General features: G+C 37.9%; 1 protein-coding gene across 6 annotated transcripts in view; it reads right to left on the bottom strand.

Annotated features, from left to right (window-relative positions):
* myo1b (myosin IB) overlaps window positions 1–18999 on the bottom strand; it is a 75039-nt gene that overhangs the window by 20361 nt on the left and 35679 nt on the right. For all 6 annotated transcript variants that reach the window (XM_087804830.1, XM_087804834.1, XM_087804831.1 and 3 more), the window contains exons 7-14: window positions 16843–16906; window positions 12249–12347; window positions 9572–9675; window positions 6847–6994; window positions 6297–6415; window positions 4699–4785; window positions 4547–4612; window positions 1416–1520 (exon numbers count right to left, since the gene is read on the bottom strand). In XM_087804830.1, the coding sequence (XP_087660956.1) occupies window positions 1416–1520; window positions 4547–4612; window positions 4699–4785; window positions 6297–6415; window positions 6847–6994; window positions 9572–9675; window positions 12249–12347; window positions 16843–16906 (792 nt within the window). The remainder of the gene's footprint in view (window positions 1–1415; window positions 1521–4546; window positions 4613–4698; window positions 4786–6296; window positions 6416–6846; window positions 6995–9571; window positions 9676–12248; window positions 12348–16842; window positions 16907–18999) is intronic.

The following is an 18999-nucleotide window of genomic DNA, read 5'->3' as shown; positions in this document are numbered from 1 at the left end:
TTTAGACACTCGGCGGGGAGAGTCGGTGGAGAGGCTTGGTGTGTGTGACATAAAGCTCTCTAAACACACTCTAACAGGCGAGTGACCCGTTCAGATCATAGTTCTTTTCACGGTGATTTGTCGAGTGTTTTTAAGTACACTTAAGCTTGTGATAAATGTTGGTTAAATACCTTTTAATTCTATACGCCTATCTAAACACAAGAGTGCACACGAGGAAAATCCTGGTTTATTTCAACAGAATAAGGAAAACTGTGCAGTTTATTCATTTTATTTTTTATCACCAATGCAGTTTCATGTGGTTAAAAACAATCTATTAGGAGCTTCTTTGGATTTTCTTAAGTGCAGTTAAGAAGGAAACAGCATCAAGGAAGGCGATGAGGAGGGTGCAGGCAGGGTGGAACGAGTGAAGAAACTAAAGAGTAGCAGCTACAGTTAAGTGAAGCTATAAAGACATTGGTTTTACCTTTAAATAGCGGCAGCTCTTACTAATGTGTGGATTTAAGTGGTTCTTAAAAAGATGTTGGACTCTATTGTACTCGTCAGTATGTGTCTGTTTGTACAAAACTCTTTAATTTAAATAGTTACAGATATTTATTAAATGTGCTTAAGCCCCGCCCACTGAAAACCTCACTTTTTTTTTCTGGAAATGGAATCTTGTTCAGTCACCAAGGGACTCGATGTATAAACAAAGCGGTATGTGATAAAAGCTGCCTGTAGAAGGAGTGAAACCTATTACATAAAAATGGACTCTCGTAACCTCTCATTTGCCAAGATTTCAAACGGGGGAGAACTTTATAAAGTATTAAGTTGAAAACATGGTCATGACTCACTGCATCTTGGAGAGGAAGACATCAAAATTATAAAAGCCTAAGTCAGGGAAGTTGGAGTTTGACATCAGTTGCCCTCCACTACTTTAAAGGACACCTTTAAACAAAATAAAGGGTAGGACCAAGAGTCAGAGTTGGAGATTCTCTGGTTCTCACTTGGAGTGACTAGAGAGGAAAATGTTGGAGATGAGGTATGGTTTGTACTCATGAGGAGAACATGAAGTGTCGGTTTAAGAATGTTGGAGACGAAGACAGCAGGGAAAAGCAGAAAAGAAAATCAATCAATGAGGCTCGTGGATGTGGTGAATCATGACATGAAAAGAAAGAGTAACTCAATTCAAGATGAAATGAGATCTCACTCCTCGTTTTAAAAGGCAAACAGCAAACGTGTCCATATCGATTTTTGGAAATATCCCTGAAAAACCAACGAGCTAAAAGACAGTTTAAACTCCTGAAAATATTATACAACAATTTAAAGTTTGCAGGAACAACAATCGATTAACGTAAATATATTGGGATTGATTATGTGTGGGCTTCCACCGACACCAACGTTTCACACACTGTTAAATCAGAAATACAGGGACTCACCTCTCGGACGTACTCCTCCTGCTCCTCGTGAAGGGTCAGCTCTATGAAGATCTGCTGCAGCTTCTCGTTGCAGTAGTTGATGATGAACTGCTCGAAACTATTGTCCTGTGGTAGAGAGTGAGCTTCAGGTACTTGTCATAAAAGGCTTTTAACGTTGACAACCACCCATTGGCAACATTATATGGATTCTTTGAGAGGATAAATATTAGGGATGCACCAAAAGGAAAGTTCTTAGCCGAAACCTTGAAACGAAAATGAGGTAAACAGGGCAGGCAACACCAAAATAACCTATAATGTAAATAAAACTATTGGATTTATAACCATAAATATGAATCCATTGCAAATGCATGAATTAGTATAAATGCATAAAACCATTTACAAAATAAAAAATATTTATTTAGCACAAAATTCTATCAAAGTTATTTTTAGTAATGTTTTTTTATTGTAGTGTGTGTTACATGTACTTCTTTGTAAAATGATCTTCTTATGGAAGACACTTTGGGCTTTTATCATTTTTAAAACATTCACATGTGAATGAACAATTTTACAAATATGTAAGCGTATCTGTACCGTGATTTTGCTCATGTGCAACTCGATGCACAATTGCGCAACTCGATCTACAAATGTGTAAGTACTTGATGTACACATGGTAATGTGATTTACAAATGTGTAACGCGATTTAGAATCGTGTTACTGAATGTATAAAGTGTATCCCGATGTACAAATTGGTAACTCGATGTACAAACGTTTAACTTGATTTACAAATGCGTAACTTGATCTACAAACGTGTAACTCAATCTACAAACGTGTAACAGGATTTACAAATGTGTAATGCGATTTAGAAATGTGTTACTCAATGTACAAATGTGTATCTCGATGATTTACAAATGCGTTACTTGATCTACAAACGTGTAACTCAATCTACAAACGTGTAATGCAATTTACAAATGTGTAATGCGATTTAGAAACGGTTACTGAATGTACAAATGTGTATCTCTATGTACAACTGTGTATCTCTATGTATAACTGTGTAGCTCGATTTTCAAATGCATAACTCGATTTGCAAATGCATTACAAATGCGTTACTCTGTGAACAATCGGGTAACTCTGTGTACAAATGGGTAACAATATAACAAAGATTTTACTTGGTTGAAAGTTTTTTGGGCCGACAAACCAAAACTCTTCGATGCATCCATAATAAATATACTTTGTAAGTTCTGAAATTAGAGCTTTCAAATGTTAGTAACATCGTTATTGTCCTCTAAATCTTTGAGACCGTCACTTCCTCAAAATTAATATCTACATTTTTTATTGCTGTCATGTCCCAGCAAATTAATGTAATTTTTAAGTATCAATTACATTCCAGATTTGCAAATCTTTCTTTACATCTTTCATATCAATTGGTTTCTAAACCATTCCAATAAAAAACAATTACGACTTCAGTCAATTACCACTGCGCTGAGTTAGTGGCTGCGATATTATTGTTTGCGTCGCTTTATATCCACTGCGATGGTCAGGGCGGCGTGTTAGGGCAGAAAGCTCATCCAAGTGAAGGATCAGCTGAGGTTTTTCAATCACCAGGAAATGGGACAGACTGCCTCAAGGAGAGACGGTATTAATCTTAAGACTCATTTCCTTTTCGCTGAGAAACCATCAAGTCACCTTCACCCTTTAAGAAAAACACTCACACACGCCAATAAAATGCTCGGCTTAACCCGAGAAAGACAGCAGACGGACAAAATGCAGGCTTATTAGGAGATATGACTCAAGTGCAAATGCATCTTGAAGCAAAGTAGTATCTCCAAGAGAAAAGTGGCCATCGCAAAACTTTCTCTTTCTACAGGAATTTCACTTTAGATGATGATTTATTCTGTAGAATATATGAGCTTTTAGGAGAACAATTCAGGAGTTATTGTATTCTCTCCAACCACCCACCACACATTGACCTTCGACCCTTTGTTTAACATTTTCTTTTTTCCAATCCGTTATTCCAATTTGTAGGTAGACTCTTGTTAAGGCCAATGTTTGGTTGAATTTCACTTGAGCAATTCTTTTTTTTAATATATATTTTTTATTTTAAGTTTCATAAAGTCATATCAAATGAGCACCTTGGGGGAGGTATGCACCACCAAAGTGCTAGTCTAGAGCTTTCTTAATTTGCCTCTAAAAGTTAGTTTGGGAAAATAATTCTGCATTAAATTAACATTTTTTATTGTCATAAATCTATACTACCATCAACATTGTACTCCTTACAATTATAATGAAGTACATTATTAAGACAATTCTCTGAGAGAAGATGCATGTTTATAAAATTGACTTTAACGGGAAGTATGAGTCAGATAGTAAATTGATTCCTGAAGGATTCATCTATGGCAAATAGTTCTGTGTAAGTCTTTCCTTTAGCACCAGTTTTATCATTAGTTGGAGTCGATAAGGTGTGTATTAGCGGAGCCTAAACACGGACAACTTCATAAATCACAATATTAACTAGAAAATCTATCTTCTTTGATGTTGACTCGACTATAAGGTCAAATAAAATAACTTGCAATGCAGAGCATCAGACCTTCAGCTACAAAGGTGTCATTGAAAATAGAAATAAACATGGAGAGAGAATATATGCATTGCTTCTAAACAAGCAACATCAAGTCTGCTACATGTCCTTCTCGTCGGCTTCCAAGCTTCCAGCCGAGTGCAGATTAAAGAGGAGATGATGCAAAAGATTTTCCCTTGGCATCTTCTCTACTTAGGTGCCCACGCGTCACAGCAGGTGCCGCGGTATTGACAAGAATTAGGAGGTGATTTAAGGTGAAAGCGAGTCTAGATCACAGCATGCACACACAGCAAGGGGGGGACGGCTCTGGCGTTACTTACTCCATCCTGGTGACCGAGACAGAACAACAGAGGAGAAGGAGGACTTGAGAGTGAGTGGATTAAATAAAAAAATGCAGGATAATGACACGAACATGGGATGGAAAATGTAAATAATGGAATGAACTACTCGTCCAAAGGGTTTGCATGCACTTAAGCGGAAAACAATGCAGGTGATACAATGCTCTTCTAAACAACTGTTTTTAAACCAACAACTCAATGGGATGCGAGTCAATATCGTGTTCAAAGCTGCCGTCTCTTACCTCGAATATCTCAAAGCCATAGATGTCCAACACGCCCATGACCTTGTGTCGAGTCTTGGATTGCGCCTGAGAGAAGACGGCGATGATAGTGTTTTTTTAGGGGACGGTTATTTGTGAGATGTAATGCAAAACAAATTAAGAGTACGACTCACTTTGATGCTCTCGTTGATCCGAGTAACAAGCCAGCTGAAGAGACGACTGTAGAGATTTTTGGCAAGAGCGTCTCTGGCATAGTAGGCCTAAAAAACATGGGATCAAACTAAAATGTTTAAATTGATAAGGCTGGAATTCAATACATTTGTTTTTGAGAGTTTTCAATGCGATACATGTGTAAGAGAGTTTCTTGATGAGAAAGCTGTGATTAAAAAACATGTTTTTGGCCCTGAAACAAATTGTCGTGCTTGGGCGATATACAAGAAAAAAGTTCTGAGAAAGCTGTAGTCTCGGCACGAGTTTAAACTGGTTTGGCTGGCAACATTATGCTTAATTTATTATAATAAAAACAAAACAAAGACTTAATGTCCCCTTTAACCATGTTGACAAAAACATTATTTGATTTAGTCTAAAAACGCAACATTTAAACTTTAACCAAGTGTGATGCATTCAATAGTATAGGATTGCCAATGGTGCATTCAACAGCATGGGAAAACTTATAATCTTATGAAAAACAAACATTTACTGAATAATACTCAACTAAACTAACAAAATGACAACAGAAAAAAAAAGAAAGATCAAGTAATTTAATAATCCTAATTATTCAGTATATACTACAGTTTATTGGAAAATAAGAATATTTTACATATTCCATTTTATTTAGTATTTAAGTACAAAATATTTTCGGAAATGTTTAATTGGTATTATTTATTATTGTACCAACTGCAAATTCAACTTTAGGAGTTTTCCTGTTTTTTCTTTGTCCTTCTTGTGAATATTTCTTGACCCCAAATTAATTTGAGCAATTATTTTGTCATTTAGAATAAAAAGTTATTCCATTTTATTTTATCAGTTCCCATCATTCGTTATATATTTTCTTTTAAAAATAGGTTTCCATCAAATTTTGTAGCGATGGTCTGATGAAGCTTCATGAAGCAGTGTCATGTTGCTTAGAGGTCAGTAGGTGGCGCCATCAGTTTAAAAATGATGTGATGTTTCATTGGAACGGTTAAAACAAAACAAAGGGGAAATAGTGCAGAGATCACCCTCTAGTGGACTCTGAAAATGTTGACACTGCTTCATGAAGCTTCATCAGAACACAACTAATATTTTGGCTCATTGCTTCTCTCTTTTGGTTTGATGGCCCCTCACAAGTCACCGTACAAATTAATGTGGCCCCTAAATACCGACCCCTGACTCAGACAAGATTTAAATGTTCAGACTGAAACAGGATCAACTAAAAAGAAAGGAGGAAAAAAAAAGAAATCAGGGGAAAAATGTTTTTTTGAAGCTAAAGATAAAATCCAATTTGTAGACAAAACCCCCAAATACTTCAGTCTTTCAACACGTCTCAATGCCACGAGGAAAGCTTGCATCAAACCATGGATGAACTCACTAACCTCTAAAATGTGACCTACATATGACAGTGCTCGCAGAAAGAGCCTTCATCTATAATAAAGAGGATTTCATGTTACGTTGACAGGAATGGGAAGTGGCAGCAAGTGGAGCTAGTGAAGGGAAAGAAATGTCCCCGGATCTTTTCTACAACTTGGACGGATGAACACCGCCGTGGGTAGATGCATACTGTCCCTCTCACCTGGGCCACGTTCAAGGTAGTAGACACCTTCTCCATCTTGGCCTCTACGGTTCTGTAGCTGAATGCCCTCTCGAGCACCGACTGTTCGGTCCCCAGCAGCTCGCACATCTCCTTCAAATCTGAAAAGGCATCGTCAAAGACAACATTTTTAAGAAAATGTCGCCACATCATTCTGAGGAATAAGAACAATCGCCTGGACCTCTTGAAAAATGTCAATTGAAAAAAAATAAAAAAACGGAGGTGAACGGATCAGTGAGCAACATGAACACATCTCTGTATATAATGGGTTTCTACACTCAAGTGCCAGTAAGATGGATCACGCCCCTGTAACTGAGGGAGAAATGTAAATGCAATATTTGCTTTAAAAGAAAAGCGCTCTGTTCACCGACTTATCATGAGAACGGCCGACAGGGGGCAGTAGTATCACAGCGGGTCAATTAAGTTCAGGGTCAAGATGTTTAAACAGTGCAAAGAATCATCAAAGGAACACCGGATGTTATCCAACTGGTTTTGTTGGGGTTTTTTGCCTCAAGATTTAAATAGCTTCTACCATTTTTGTCCTTGATGCGGCTCTCGTCTGAACCGTTGCAGCGAGATTCTGGCTTGAACTCGATGTTGCCTAGTTTCAAGACGGCGGCCACCAGCTCGAACACGGACTGGATCTCGTCCTCCATGAAGCCGACAATCTGCATGGCATTCTGGGAGAAAAAAATAAATCTTTATTAATAAATAATTTTGTCATATGTACTGTGGAAACCTGTGCAATACTATTATGACTTTGTTGCCCACAATAAATGCCAACAAAAATATATATAAAAAAAATACTGAATTACTTAACTAAATAGAATAAAATGTACTATTATAAACCAAAAAAGTAGTGCAAGCCTATGTACAGTGTAGTGCATAAAGTAAAAGTAAATTTTGTGCAAATTTGTCGATGTTGAAATTGTACTGCGTAATGTTTTTGCATGAAATATGAAAGTAATCTATTTAATTATTTCACTGTATCTAGCGTGATTTTCATTAACCTTTACACATTTTTAAAACACCCTGTTCAATTTAACATCAAGAAAATTATGATAACAAAGAGGTATTTAGATTTTATTTTATTTTTTTAATTTAAAAAAAACAAAAATAGAATTGGACAAAGGAGGATGATCAAGATGCATCAAAATGGAGGAGGAAGACTCAAAGCAGTATTTGGATGTTTTTAAGCTTCTTTTTGGATGAAGATGAAGACAAAAACATATTTAAACTATCACTTTAAGGGCCTGGTGTGTAAAGCATGACATGGTGACCAACATATTGGTGTTTTTGTTTAAATGGAGAGTGAAATTTACTGAGCAGGTGGTCAACAATGTATGTCCGGGCGGTAAAACAATGAGGCCGTCTCTGAGCGAGGGGTAAAGCGTACTATTGTTGAGCAGGAATGTTCTTTGTGTATCCGCTGCAACAATGTTGAAGCTATGAAAACATGTTTTTTTTTTTTTTTTGTAAAGACAGTTTTGTAAGGAAGCATGCCAGGTCAGACCCTGATAAGTGGGTTTAAAAAAACCAGGAGCTGCACAGACACAACATGTTATACAGAAGATAAACACCTGCTGTGAGGAAAAAGAGGAACTCGGACAGGAAATGAACCACATTTCTACTCAAGCTTCTTTTGAAAAAAAATAAGAGAACATTGGGAGAAATTTGGATTCAAGTCCAGCTATAAGTCCTCCTGCTGGTTTGGAGTTTATTGAATTTCATAACATCAGAACACAACGTCTGGTATGAAGCTTAGGAACAATCCAATCTTATTTCTAGGAGGCAGTTGTTCAAAAAAATGTAATCTGGATCAAAATGATACGGATTTGGAAATCAATTTTTTTTCTTATCTAAGAAGATATCCGTTTTACTTTTTCAAAGCAACATTTGATCGGATAACCCTGATCCAGATAAACCAATTTAAAGATGACCAAATCTGGATAACCATACTCTTAGTGTAAAACATATGAAAATATGCTACAAGCAATGTCAAGCAAAAAGGGGCTCACTTGAAGTACCGTATATTCCGCACTATTAGGCGCACCGGATTATAAGGCCCAGCTTCAATGAATTTAGAACTGTCTTCATAAAAAGGGCGCACCGTATTATAAGGCGCATAGAATAAAGGATACAGTCAAACGTTCGACTGGGGTTGCGTTATGCATCCACTAGATAAAGCTGTGCTTAAGGGAATGTCAACAAAACAGTCAGATAAAGTCAAACTTTAGTTCTGACAACTCCATTCACTTCCAAGGTAACGATGTTCAAATTATGTTTAAAAGGCTTCAAGCAGCAGCGCGCAAGACTGGTGTTGTGAGCAGACAAATGTGCGCAGCAGAGAAGTAGAGCACGTGTATGACAGCTTGAGCGCAGGTTTGACATGTTGAACGCACGTGTATGACTGGTTGAGCGCGCAGCAGAGTGATTTTGAGTGTACAACAACCAAGACACACTCGCTTAAACGCTGGCAGTAATCTTACTCCATAGACGTCTGCCAGGATGTGACGTGCATTGTTATTCCCACCCTGTGATGACGCAATGAAGTAATTCTGCCCACAGTGTGTCGGCTCAGTGTCATGAAAGTGTTTGTAAACAAGTCACCCACAACAGGTAATGTTCATATATAAGGCGCTCCGGATTACAAGGCACACTGTCTTTTTTTGAGAAATTTAAAGGCTTTTAAGTTCGCCTTATAGTGTTGAAAATACAGTATTTGGATTAGTTTAAGACAAAGTACACAAAAAGACATAATCCACTTCTATGTGTTATTATTTCAAGTCTACCTACCTGAGCCATGACACATAACAAATATAGAAAATATAAATTAAAACAGATTATTTGACCCAGTTTTGCCACATTTCCTTTTTGAAATCCAACTTCTTGTTAGGATGTCGATAATCCTGTTTTTCAGATCCTACTGAAAGGCTTTGAAAAAACAAAAATTGAATGTTTGATCCAGATTAAAAGTAGGATTTGATTCCATCATCCAATCTGATTTTGGAATCCTTCTTTCCTTATTGAACAAACCATTCTCAAATTGTGATTTAATCCACTAAACAAAATGTGATCAGGTTACCTTTGAAACAAATGGTCCTAACAACATAAAACTAACTTAAGACGACAATCAAAGACTGAATCACTGATTTGATTGTTGTGTTGAATTAATTCAAATTTTTTTAAATCCATTCCTTTGGAATGTTGTTCTGAAAAATGTGGTTTTATTTTACTGAGATGTGGCGTCAACTTACTCTGAGTGTCCTAAAGTTTGCAGCGTCATCCAACCCGGTGACGGCGGCCGAGTCCAGACTCAAGTAGTTGTACCTGCTGTAGTCTCGATCCAGCTTCAGTTTCTCTGTTGAAGAAAAATGACGTTAAAACCACTTTCATCAGAATCTTCATGTTAAACAACTGTTAGACCGGATGGTCGTCATCCATCTGGACGGAAACATTCCTCTCAAATGTTTTTTTTTTTTAATCTACCAATGTGGTTTTAATATTGATTAAAGTGTGAGATTAGTTTCTCGTACATCCCAGTGAGCAAATGAAATTGCTAATTTTGCCTCCAGAGTTTAAAACCTCTCAATCAGTTGAGTTGCTCATCATTTCCTCGGCTCACATTAACATTTCAGGGTGAACAACTTGCAACGAAACAAAGTAATCAGAGCACATGATCATAATTATATATTCTGCTTCAGGGGCTGTTGGAAATTGAAGACTTTAAAAGTAAGAGGTTGAGCTGAAGCTTAAAAGATATACGGAAAGTGTCGACAAAAAGGTTAGCGATAGGTTGTTAAGGCCTCATGAAACAGCTGATGCTGTATCATGATACAGTGTCTTCCTTTTAAAAAGGCCACTAGATGGCACTATCTGCTCTTATAATTTTTGGCTTTAATCTACCAATTCAATCACTTTTAAACTGAGTGTGCCATCTAGTGGCCACGATACGGCATCTTCTAGTGATGGATTAATGAGGCCTCGTGATACAGCATCAGTTGTATCGCGATACAGTGTCTTAGTTTTGAAAAGGCCACTAGATGTCCCTTATCTGCTTCATGATCTTTGGCTGTGATCTACCAATTTAATGAAATTGAAGCCGAGAAAATGGCATAATTTTCACTGAGAGTGCCATCTAGTGGCCTTTTTTTATTTTTGCAGGCTTTTCCTTGATTTTCTGGAACTCCCGTTTTGTTCTCAGTATTATCTTGACCTTTAAAGTATATATTTTATTGAGTATTGTTTTGATTGTTTAAGCGCTTTGTGACCCTGGTCTGGAAAAGCGCAATATAAATACAAATTACTAACTTACTTACATGATGCAGCATCAACTGCCTCATGAAGCCTCATCAACCCATCAACAACAATTAAACAACATTAAATATTCTACAAAAAGTCGACAAATGTATAAAAATATAAAGATTACTGGCATCATTTAACACAAGAACCATGTGAGAAAAATGATCCGACAGCTACACTAACGCCGCTTACAACGATTTCCACGACCTTTTATGTGCTGATGGTGAGTGCTGGGAGATCAAATGGCCTCTCTAAACGGCCCTCATGTGTGGCAAAGAAATCCATTCCTCTTGTGGGTGCATGAGTCAGGTTTCATTAGTGGCAGCATTAACTACGACTAAATCAAGCGCCCTCTCGTCTGTGCGGACTGAAAGTCAGCGGCTATTATGTAGTCCTGTGTTCTGAACGTGAAAACAATGCCCTCTGCCTTTAGGCAAACAGAGCTCACGGCTCGTCTTTTGTTCCCCCTGATGTTTGTCGAGCAGGAAGAAGGTGCCACTAATGCATTGGTCATGTGTGACTCCAGCACCGGAGCCTTCAAAAGGGGGAAGTCCAAGATGCGTCTTATTTTTGGCGTCTTTCCACTATAGAGTTCAGGCCCGACTCAACTCAGCTAGGGGGTGTTTTCCACTGACCCGGCTACCTATTCACCATGGATGGGGGCCTTCATAACATTGTGATAAACGGATGTGTAGAACAGTGTTCACGTCATTTCATAAGAGACAACAATGGAACACTTTGAAGGAAAATGTGTACTTGCTGCTTAGTCTGTGGCTTTTTCTGTGGAGTTTTGGAAGCCATATGGTATTTTGAAATAGAGAACGAGATTGCTCAAGGTGCTAAGTGAGGTATTAGGGTAAGCTAATGGTAGCTGTTATGTTATATATATTGTAATAACCATGTCTGTGTTCATTGTTGTAATTGCTTAGTTGTTGCCAATAATTATAACACGGTTTTCACGTCACAATGTTGTCTGCGTGTTGAATGCATGGGACGGATTGGACGCTCGACCAAGCCTCCGATTGGTTGGATGAAATTGTTCCTGTTTTCATGAACGCACAATCGGTTGAAAACTTCAGGATTGTGATGTGTGTTGAGACTTCATGAAGCATGATGCTGTATCATGATACGGTTTGAAAGATCACAAGATGGAACTTTAAGTTTAAAAACGCTGACACGTTTCATTGAAATTAGTAGATCTGAGAGTCAAAGACTAAAAAGCAGACAGCGCCATCTGGTGGCCTTTCAAAATTAAGACACTGTATCTTGATCTGATGCTGTATCATGATGCCTTATCAACCCACTACTTTAGGATATCCGAGAAAGGTTTATTATCTGTGCAATTGGAGCGGCAAGATGCAGCTTTTTCGTGAGGTTTTGGTCTCAGCGTATGCTGGTGTGTGCAGGTTTTTTTCTTTTGAGAAGCAGAAACTTTGATACAGAGTGAGTGTTGAAACTAATACAGTGATAAGACAAAGTTACTCATCTGGAAACAGCTGGCTACAGTCTATTTGATTCATTACATCCTGTGCGCTCAGTAGTGTTTATATTCCTGCCAACTGTCTCATATGCATAATTCTTTTAACTTCAAACTTTGCACGATGGTTGTGGAAAAAAAACAAAAAAACTTACTGAGTGTGACATCGGAGGCCCCGGACAGGAGCTGATAGAAGATGTGGAAGTTCCTCTCTCCTTTTGGCTGTTTTACTACACGGGACTTCTCGAGCAGATCTTTAAAAAAAAAAGAAAGAAAAAAAAGAAGGAAACAATGAATCACTGGTCTGGTTCAGCCGCGTTACACACAGGAAACATTGAGGATGTTTGAGTAGAAACCTTAAATACACAGATGACCTCACATATCGACCCAATTCTGAAGACAATTATAAGGAAGCATCAGCCGGGAGTGCACACGTGCTGCAGGGAGTGCTTGAAAAAACACCCGCGGATATTGAGCGTCAGCCCTTTCTTCATGGTTTCCCAACCAAGTGCATCAGTACCTGATTAAAAGGGCAACCCTCATCTGTTCACCACATTAAGCAGAGTATGATTTAATTACAGGGCAACTACACGGCCCGGCAGCTGTGCTACTCCGGATCCTCTCGCCGGCCACTTTTAGAAATCATCTTTTAGAGTCAAAAGAAAATGTCCTCCGAGCTCACATCTTGCATACAATAATAAGAACCCATAACATAATTCAGTTAACAAAGTACCGACTGACATCATTATGCTCCGATGCACCCAATCATCTTTCCAGATCCAGTTAGCTGTACAAATGCCAAAACCACGCCACTGAGAAACAATGTTGAAAAACATCTTTGCTTGACTGCAGAGTAATCTTATTCACATGGGAAAAGCTTGACGGTCCCTCGGCTGAGTTATAAGCGTTCTTCAACTTCTGCACCATTAAATCATAAAACTGTTAGGAAGCTCATGGCACTCCTTTAAGGAATCTTAAAACGTTCATTCTCATTTTGTCTTGTAGCGCTGCTCCATGCTTTGAATTCGCCTGCTTGATATGCCGTCAGTTTCCTTTTTGAGAAACGACAATGGAGCGACATCTATTGTGGTGAAAGAAAAAAAACCTCTCATGAGTATTGCCATTTTACATTATACAAAGCAAAAACCAAAATCTCGTACAAAGTGCAAAACGGTTCTTGAAACCAAGCCTTGTTTTTAAGTAAGTAAGTAAGTAATATTTATTTATATAGCGCTTTTCGAGACCAGGGTCACAAAGCGCTTAAACAATCAAAACAATACTCAAAAAGGTAAATACTTTAAAGATAAAGATAATACTGAGAACAACACAGGAGTTCGAGAAATTCAAGGAAAAGCCTGAACAAATAGAAACGTCTTAAGATGTTTCTTAAAGGAGTCAGTAGACTCCATCAAGCGCAAAGAGAGGAAGATCGTTCCAAAGCTTAGGAGCAACAGCCTGAAAAGATTTCTCTCCTCTGGTCCTGAGCCGTGTGCGTGGAACCATAAGTAGATTCTGATCCACAGACCTCAGAGCCCGAGCTGGGGTGTAAGGCTGGATCAGATCAGTGATGTAAGGAGGAGCCTGACCATGAATAGCTCTGAAAGTAAGAACCAGAATTTTAAAGTTGATCCTGAAAGAAACTGGAAGCCAGTGAAGAGTTTTAAGGACCGGAGAGATGTGAGTTCTTCTACTAGAGCGGGTCAGAATTCTCGCTGCAGAGTTCTGAATCAACTGCAGGCGAGACAGATCCTTCTTGTTAAGACATGAAAACAAACTGTTACAATAGTCCAGACGAGAAGAAACAAACGCATGGATTACAAGCTCCAGATCATGTTCCGACAACATTTTCCAAGTTTAGAGATTTTTCTCAGTTGAAGGAAACAGTTTCTGGTCAGTTTTCTGCAGTAGAAGTAAAAGCTGACTATATATTTTTTTTTATTTCAAGTTATTGAAAGATAAAAAACTGAATTGGTTGTGAAGTGAAAGGAGCCTTCTAAAAGGTGGAAATTATTTTAGTTTTTCTTAGATACTTTACTTTTTTTAAACTAAATACAGGTCATTTCAGCGTAGTTTTTTGTCTTAATACCCCAAAATAAGACACCTTTCTAGATCTGAGTTTAATGTATTTCACCGTTAAGTCGAATAATACTACATTCTACAGGAAATACCAGAAAAAAACAAAAACAATCCTGTTTTAAATCCCTCACCTGAGCAGGTCCTTCTTGTTAGTTCAAAAGGGAACCATTGTCACATCTCCATGACCGTGTAAGCCGACCCCAAAACAAAGAGATATTTATTTCTGGCTCATTCTTGTTTAAAATGAGCGATGATAAATTCTGTTTTAATTCCGTTTAATGCCATTAAACCTCATCCATAGATAACATATGCTTAATATAACATACACACTGATCTTAACTCCACTTGTATCATAAGTTGTGTGTATCGTTTATCATTGATTATCCAGAAGTCATTTGAATCCTGCAGATCATATTTGCATCTGTGAATACTTGTCACTACCTTGTTCTAGTTGTTGTATGGAGATAACCGAGTCATCTCTCAACTTCTGTTTTTAATTTACGCAGCATTTTACCCCGGGGTTTAAACCCATCAAGTCATTTTATGTGGCCCGCAGGAAGGTTGGCTCAAAATCATAAAAAGATGAACCTTCATGTTGATATGTTGACCTATAAAGATGCCTGTGTTTAAGATAAGATAAGGAACAGAGAGTATGGATTTCAATAATACAGTGATGTAAAGTGTAAAAGGGAACTTGAAGTTACAGAGCTTGATGGATTTGTTGGAAGTAGGAGGACAATTCCGGAGATAATTCTAATTCTAGAAAAAGATTTTGGTCCTTTGTGTGATTGAGTTTGACACCCCTGGTTCAAACAAACAAATATCACCAATAAACAGAAGACGTCTCAGATGGATAGATGTTGATTTTGGAGACGGAACTCAGTGATACAGAGAATGTTGTGTCTCTAAATGGCCCAGTAAATGGACACAAACATATAAAACAATTGAAAAACCATTATGAACAAGCAAAATAAACATTTCTTGTGAATCAAATCTGCAAGAATGAGATGAGATTCTGCACTTGAAACTCAAGAAATCACTTGGAAATGGCGAAGGAATATGGACTTCTGAGAGTTGGATCCAGCTTATACCCCTGTGGCACCTTCCGGCCACGAGAACCACCGGGGGCCGCTCAAGAGAACATCAATAAAATAAAAACCTTGACCAAGTGGCTGTCAGAAGCGATGCAGAGCCGACATGAAAAGAGGTAGAAAGTAGAGACTTGCGCTTTATTTCTCAAGCTTTAAGGGCTGTGATGTAAACAACTGCCTGAGAAGAGATGCGTGAAAACATTCCTTTAAAGCCCACAGACAATGTGAAACGGAGTTATTTTAGGAGGTTGGCTATGAATTAAAGATGCAAAGAATCAACCTAAAAAAAATAGACATATTTTTTCGTTTTATCAGTGGATCATTAAAACCTATGCTCGCCTTTAGTTTCAAGGGATCTTTTGGAACCACAGAGAGAAGTCATTTTCAACATCCTCAATCTACGAGTTTTGTCTGCACTAGTCACATGTCACTCTCGGGATCTTGACAGACGGTCCCTTGTGTCGAGTCAGAGACAGAAGATCTCTTGTGTCTCAACTCCCCCCCCCCTTTTGTTTCTGTGACCTCCGCCAGGGACCTCAGCGCAGACAAAACAATTTGGAGAGAACTATGATAAAGAAAAACCAGAGAAATAGCTGAGGGGATAATCAGATAGGAAGGCATGTTTGTATTGGTCTTGGAGGATTTGTTTAAGAGAAAAAGAGCTTATGTGCCAGACACTGTGGCATTGGTCTCATAAATTACACTTACTATTTTCACACAATATATATAATGTTGAACAATTTGAATTTCCTAAATTGTGTTATATGTATAAAATTCTAATTCTTTTAGTGATTCCATAACATTACAATTACTTCCATAATAGTCATACCAACATTTATTTACCTTTTAGGTGATACTTTTTAGTTAAATATGGAGATGTTGTTTAAATCAGTGGTGGGTTACTGAATAACCTCAGGGGCCACATTTTATACAGTGTCTGACTTGAGGGGCCAGCAAGCCAAAATAAAGAAGCGGAAATTATAAAATCAAGTAATAAAATCCACCTTAATATAATAAATGTATTATTTTATAGTCATTTATATACATTTAAAAGGACAATAAATCATCACACATATAACAAAAGCAGATGACATATAGTCATATTTAGAGACAAGTAATTATTTAAAAAAATAAAAAATAAATACATACATAATAAAACTGTTAGTTTCTAAATGATCTTTGACCTCATGAGGGCCACATAAATACAATCAAAGGGCTTGCATGTGTCCCCTGGGCCACACTTTGCCCAGGTCTTATCTATAGGATGGGAAAATTTATAAAATCTTGCTGGTGTCGCTTATACATTTCCCAACATTTTTGAATCCCTATATTTTGGGTTTGTTGACATTTTCTGCTCAGTTTTTTGGGGAAATGTGATTAATCAAGTTAAAAATTCAAATTAGATTGAAGAGATAATTACACATTGGTGGTGTTCTATGGTGCCATCTGGATTTGGGAAGGTTTTGACATTTTGTTAATTACATAAATGACCTCTGACCTGGGTTGCTCACGTGCTTAGCGTCGTTCAGAATCAAACTGAAGGGTTTTTAAGCGGAGCAATGACATCTCTTCAAAAACTCACAGTTGCTGATGACGCCGCCAAGAGGATCTCCCTTGAAGTCGAACTCGATGTCCATGTACTTCCCCTGTTGATGAGAACACGGTAGTCAGAGTGGCGTAGTCTGCTGAAACGATACGTTGAATTTACGGGGGGCTTGTTCGTGGAACATCTCTGTCAGTGACAAACGAGGCCCCGTCTGCCAATCACAGAGTTGAGAGCTTTTGAAATATTCACTTGCCCCGAAGAAAAAGGGACTTCTTCCGCTGCCAATTGCTTTTCTTTCCACTGACAGACTCAAACTATTTCAGTCCCTCTCAGCCCGCAAGTAGGATGTTTGAACAGAGAGGCCCTGTGTGCTTCACCCTCTGATGTTTTAAGAGACAGCTCCTCGGGACACGCTCGGCTCTACTGCTGAGTCAGCTGCCGTCAAATTTAATAAGCCCACCGAGTTTAGCGAAAGAAAAAAAGAAAAAGAAAAGGTGGACGATTTGACTCTTCGGATCGTGGTGACCTGATGCTAATGTGATGGACTCGCCTGAAGGTTTAAAGCCAAGGTTACCTAAATATAAACAGATCAGGGTTATAATCCCTTATAATACTCCGTGACACGACCTGACAAAGCACTGGCCTGCATTCGTAAGAACCATGTCGGTGATTAAACGCTGCGTGACGTATAAAAAGATGGGCAATACATAATGGACAAGGATGGCACTCCTTTATGAAAGTAAGAATGTGTGCCAAGCCACAGGGGCCAATACTTTTTTCATCATCTCTCACAGAGTAGCTGCACGGAAGCTCCACTGCTCATGTTAAGGGAGTCAGTCCACTTTAATATCTCCATTGTTGGTGAACTCTAAATGATAGTAAACAGAAGACAGTCACAACAAAAGCAGATGCAATGATTAAATTGTATCTAAAAGCCTTTAAGCCGGAGTCTGTCGTGACATTTTTATTACTATTGTCAGTCAAATAACATTGGACCTGCACTCATTGATCAGAATAGGGTGTCAGTGTTTATTCTACACGTGTACTCGAGGGTTCTTTCTCCATTCAAACACATCCTAATCCCATCGCAGAAAATCCCTTCCAGAAGTTATCAGACAAAAATGATTTATTCTTGTTGAGCCACTTCAAATAGATTCCTAATAATAAGAGAAATCACACAACTTAAATAACCATATTTTCGAGACTATAACGCACTACTTAAAATCCTTTAATTTTCGTAAAGAGTGTGCCTTTTTAAGCCTTGTGTATTAAATACGGTTTTACTTACTGAACTCGGATATATTTACCTGGAACACGGGGCTCATACATTTGTCAAAATGATAGTAAACTACAAACCTGCAACGCAAGACTCTTTAGTAATATGCCTATGAGGAATAACACTACAAAGCCGGCTATATTTATTTTGTAATTTAGAAACATCTTTAACCCCACTATAAGTGCAATAAACACTTAAACTTTTATGAACAAATGTCAAAAGATACGACTTGTATCAATAAACTGGCTGTTAGTCAATAAAGTTTTGAGACATTACCACAATCGTCCCTTAAATCCTACATCACATGGCCAAAACATGCACATCTCATTGGTCACTCACAGCCCTTTAGATAGTGGTGAGAAATTAACGAGAAAAAAAGACCACCAAACTATTGATTAATTATCATTAATTATTCTTAAAGGTTATGATTTGTTTATCCATGTAACCTTTGACACTCCTAGATCAGATCAAAGTCACCGGTCTACAAGCTAAACTGATAACTGATCTGTTGCTTCAAAGGACGATAATTAAACAGCAGAATGGTATTAAGGAAAAGGCAAGTAAGTAAGTAAGTAATATTTATTTATATAGCGCTTTTCGAGACCAGGGTCACAAAGCGCTTAGACAATCAAAACAATACTCAAAAAAGTACATACTTTAAAGATCAAGATAATACTGAGAACAACACAGGAGTTCGAGAAATTCAAGGAAAAGCCTGAACAAATAGAAACATCTTAAGGTGTTTCTTAAAGGAGTCAGTAGATCCATCAAGTAAGTATCGTTTACATTTTGTGAGCGAGTTGTCGCCACTGAAAATGCATCATATCGTTATATATCAAACACTTGCAACTTGCTCGTGAAATGTAAACAATACTTATTTTTCTTAATAAAAACAAATATCGATAATTCCAAAGCAC

Source organism: Callionymus lyra, chromosome 12 (genome assembly GCF_982586985.1).
Source record: "Callionymus lyra chromosome 12, fCalLyr1.hap1.1, whole genome shotgun sequence".
Classification (NCBI taxonomy): Eukaryota; Metazoa; Chordata; class Actinopteri; order Syngnathiformes; family Callionymidae; genus Callionymus; species Callionymus lyra.
The sequence above is the reverse complement of the archived record's forward strand: the minus strand, read 5'-3'. Positions and strand labels throughout refer to the sequence as shown.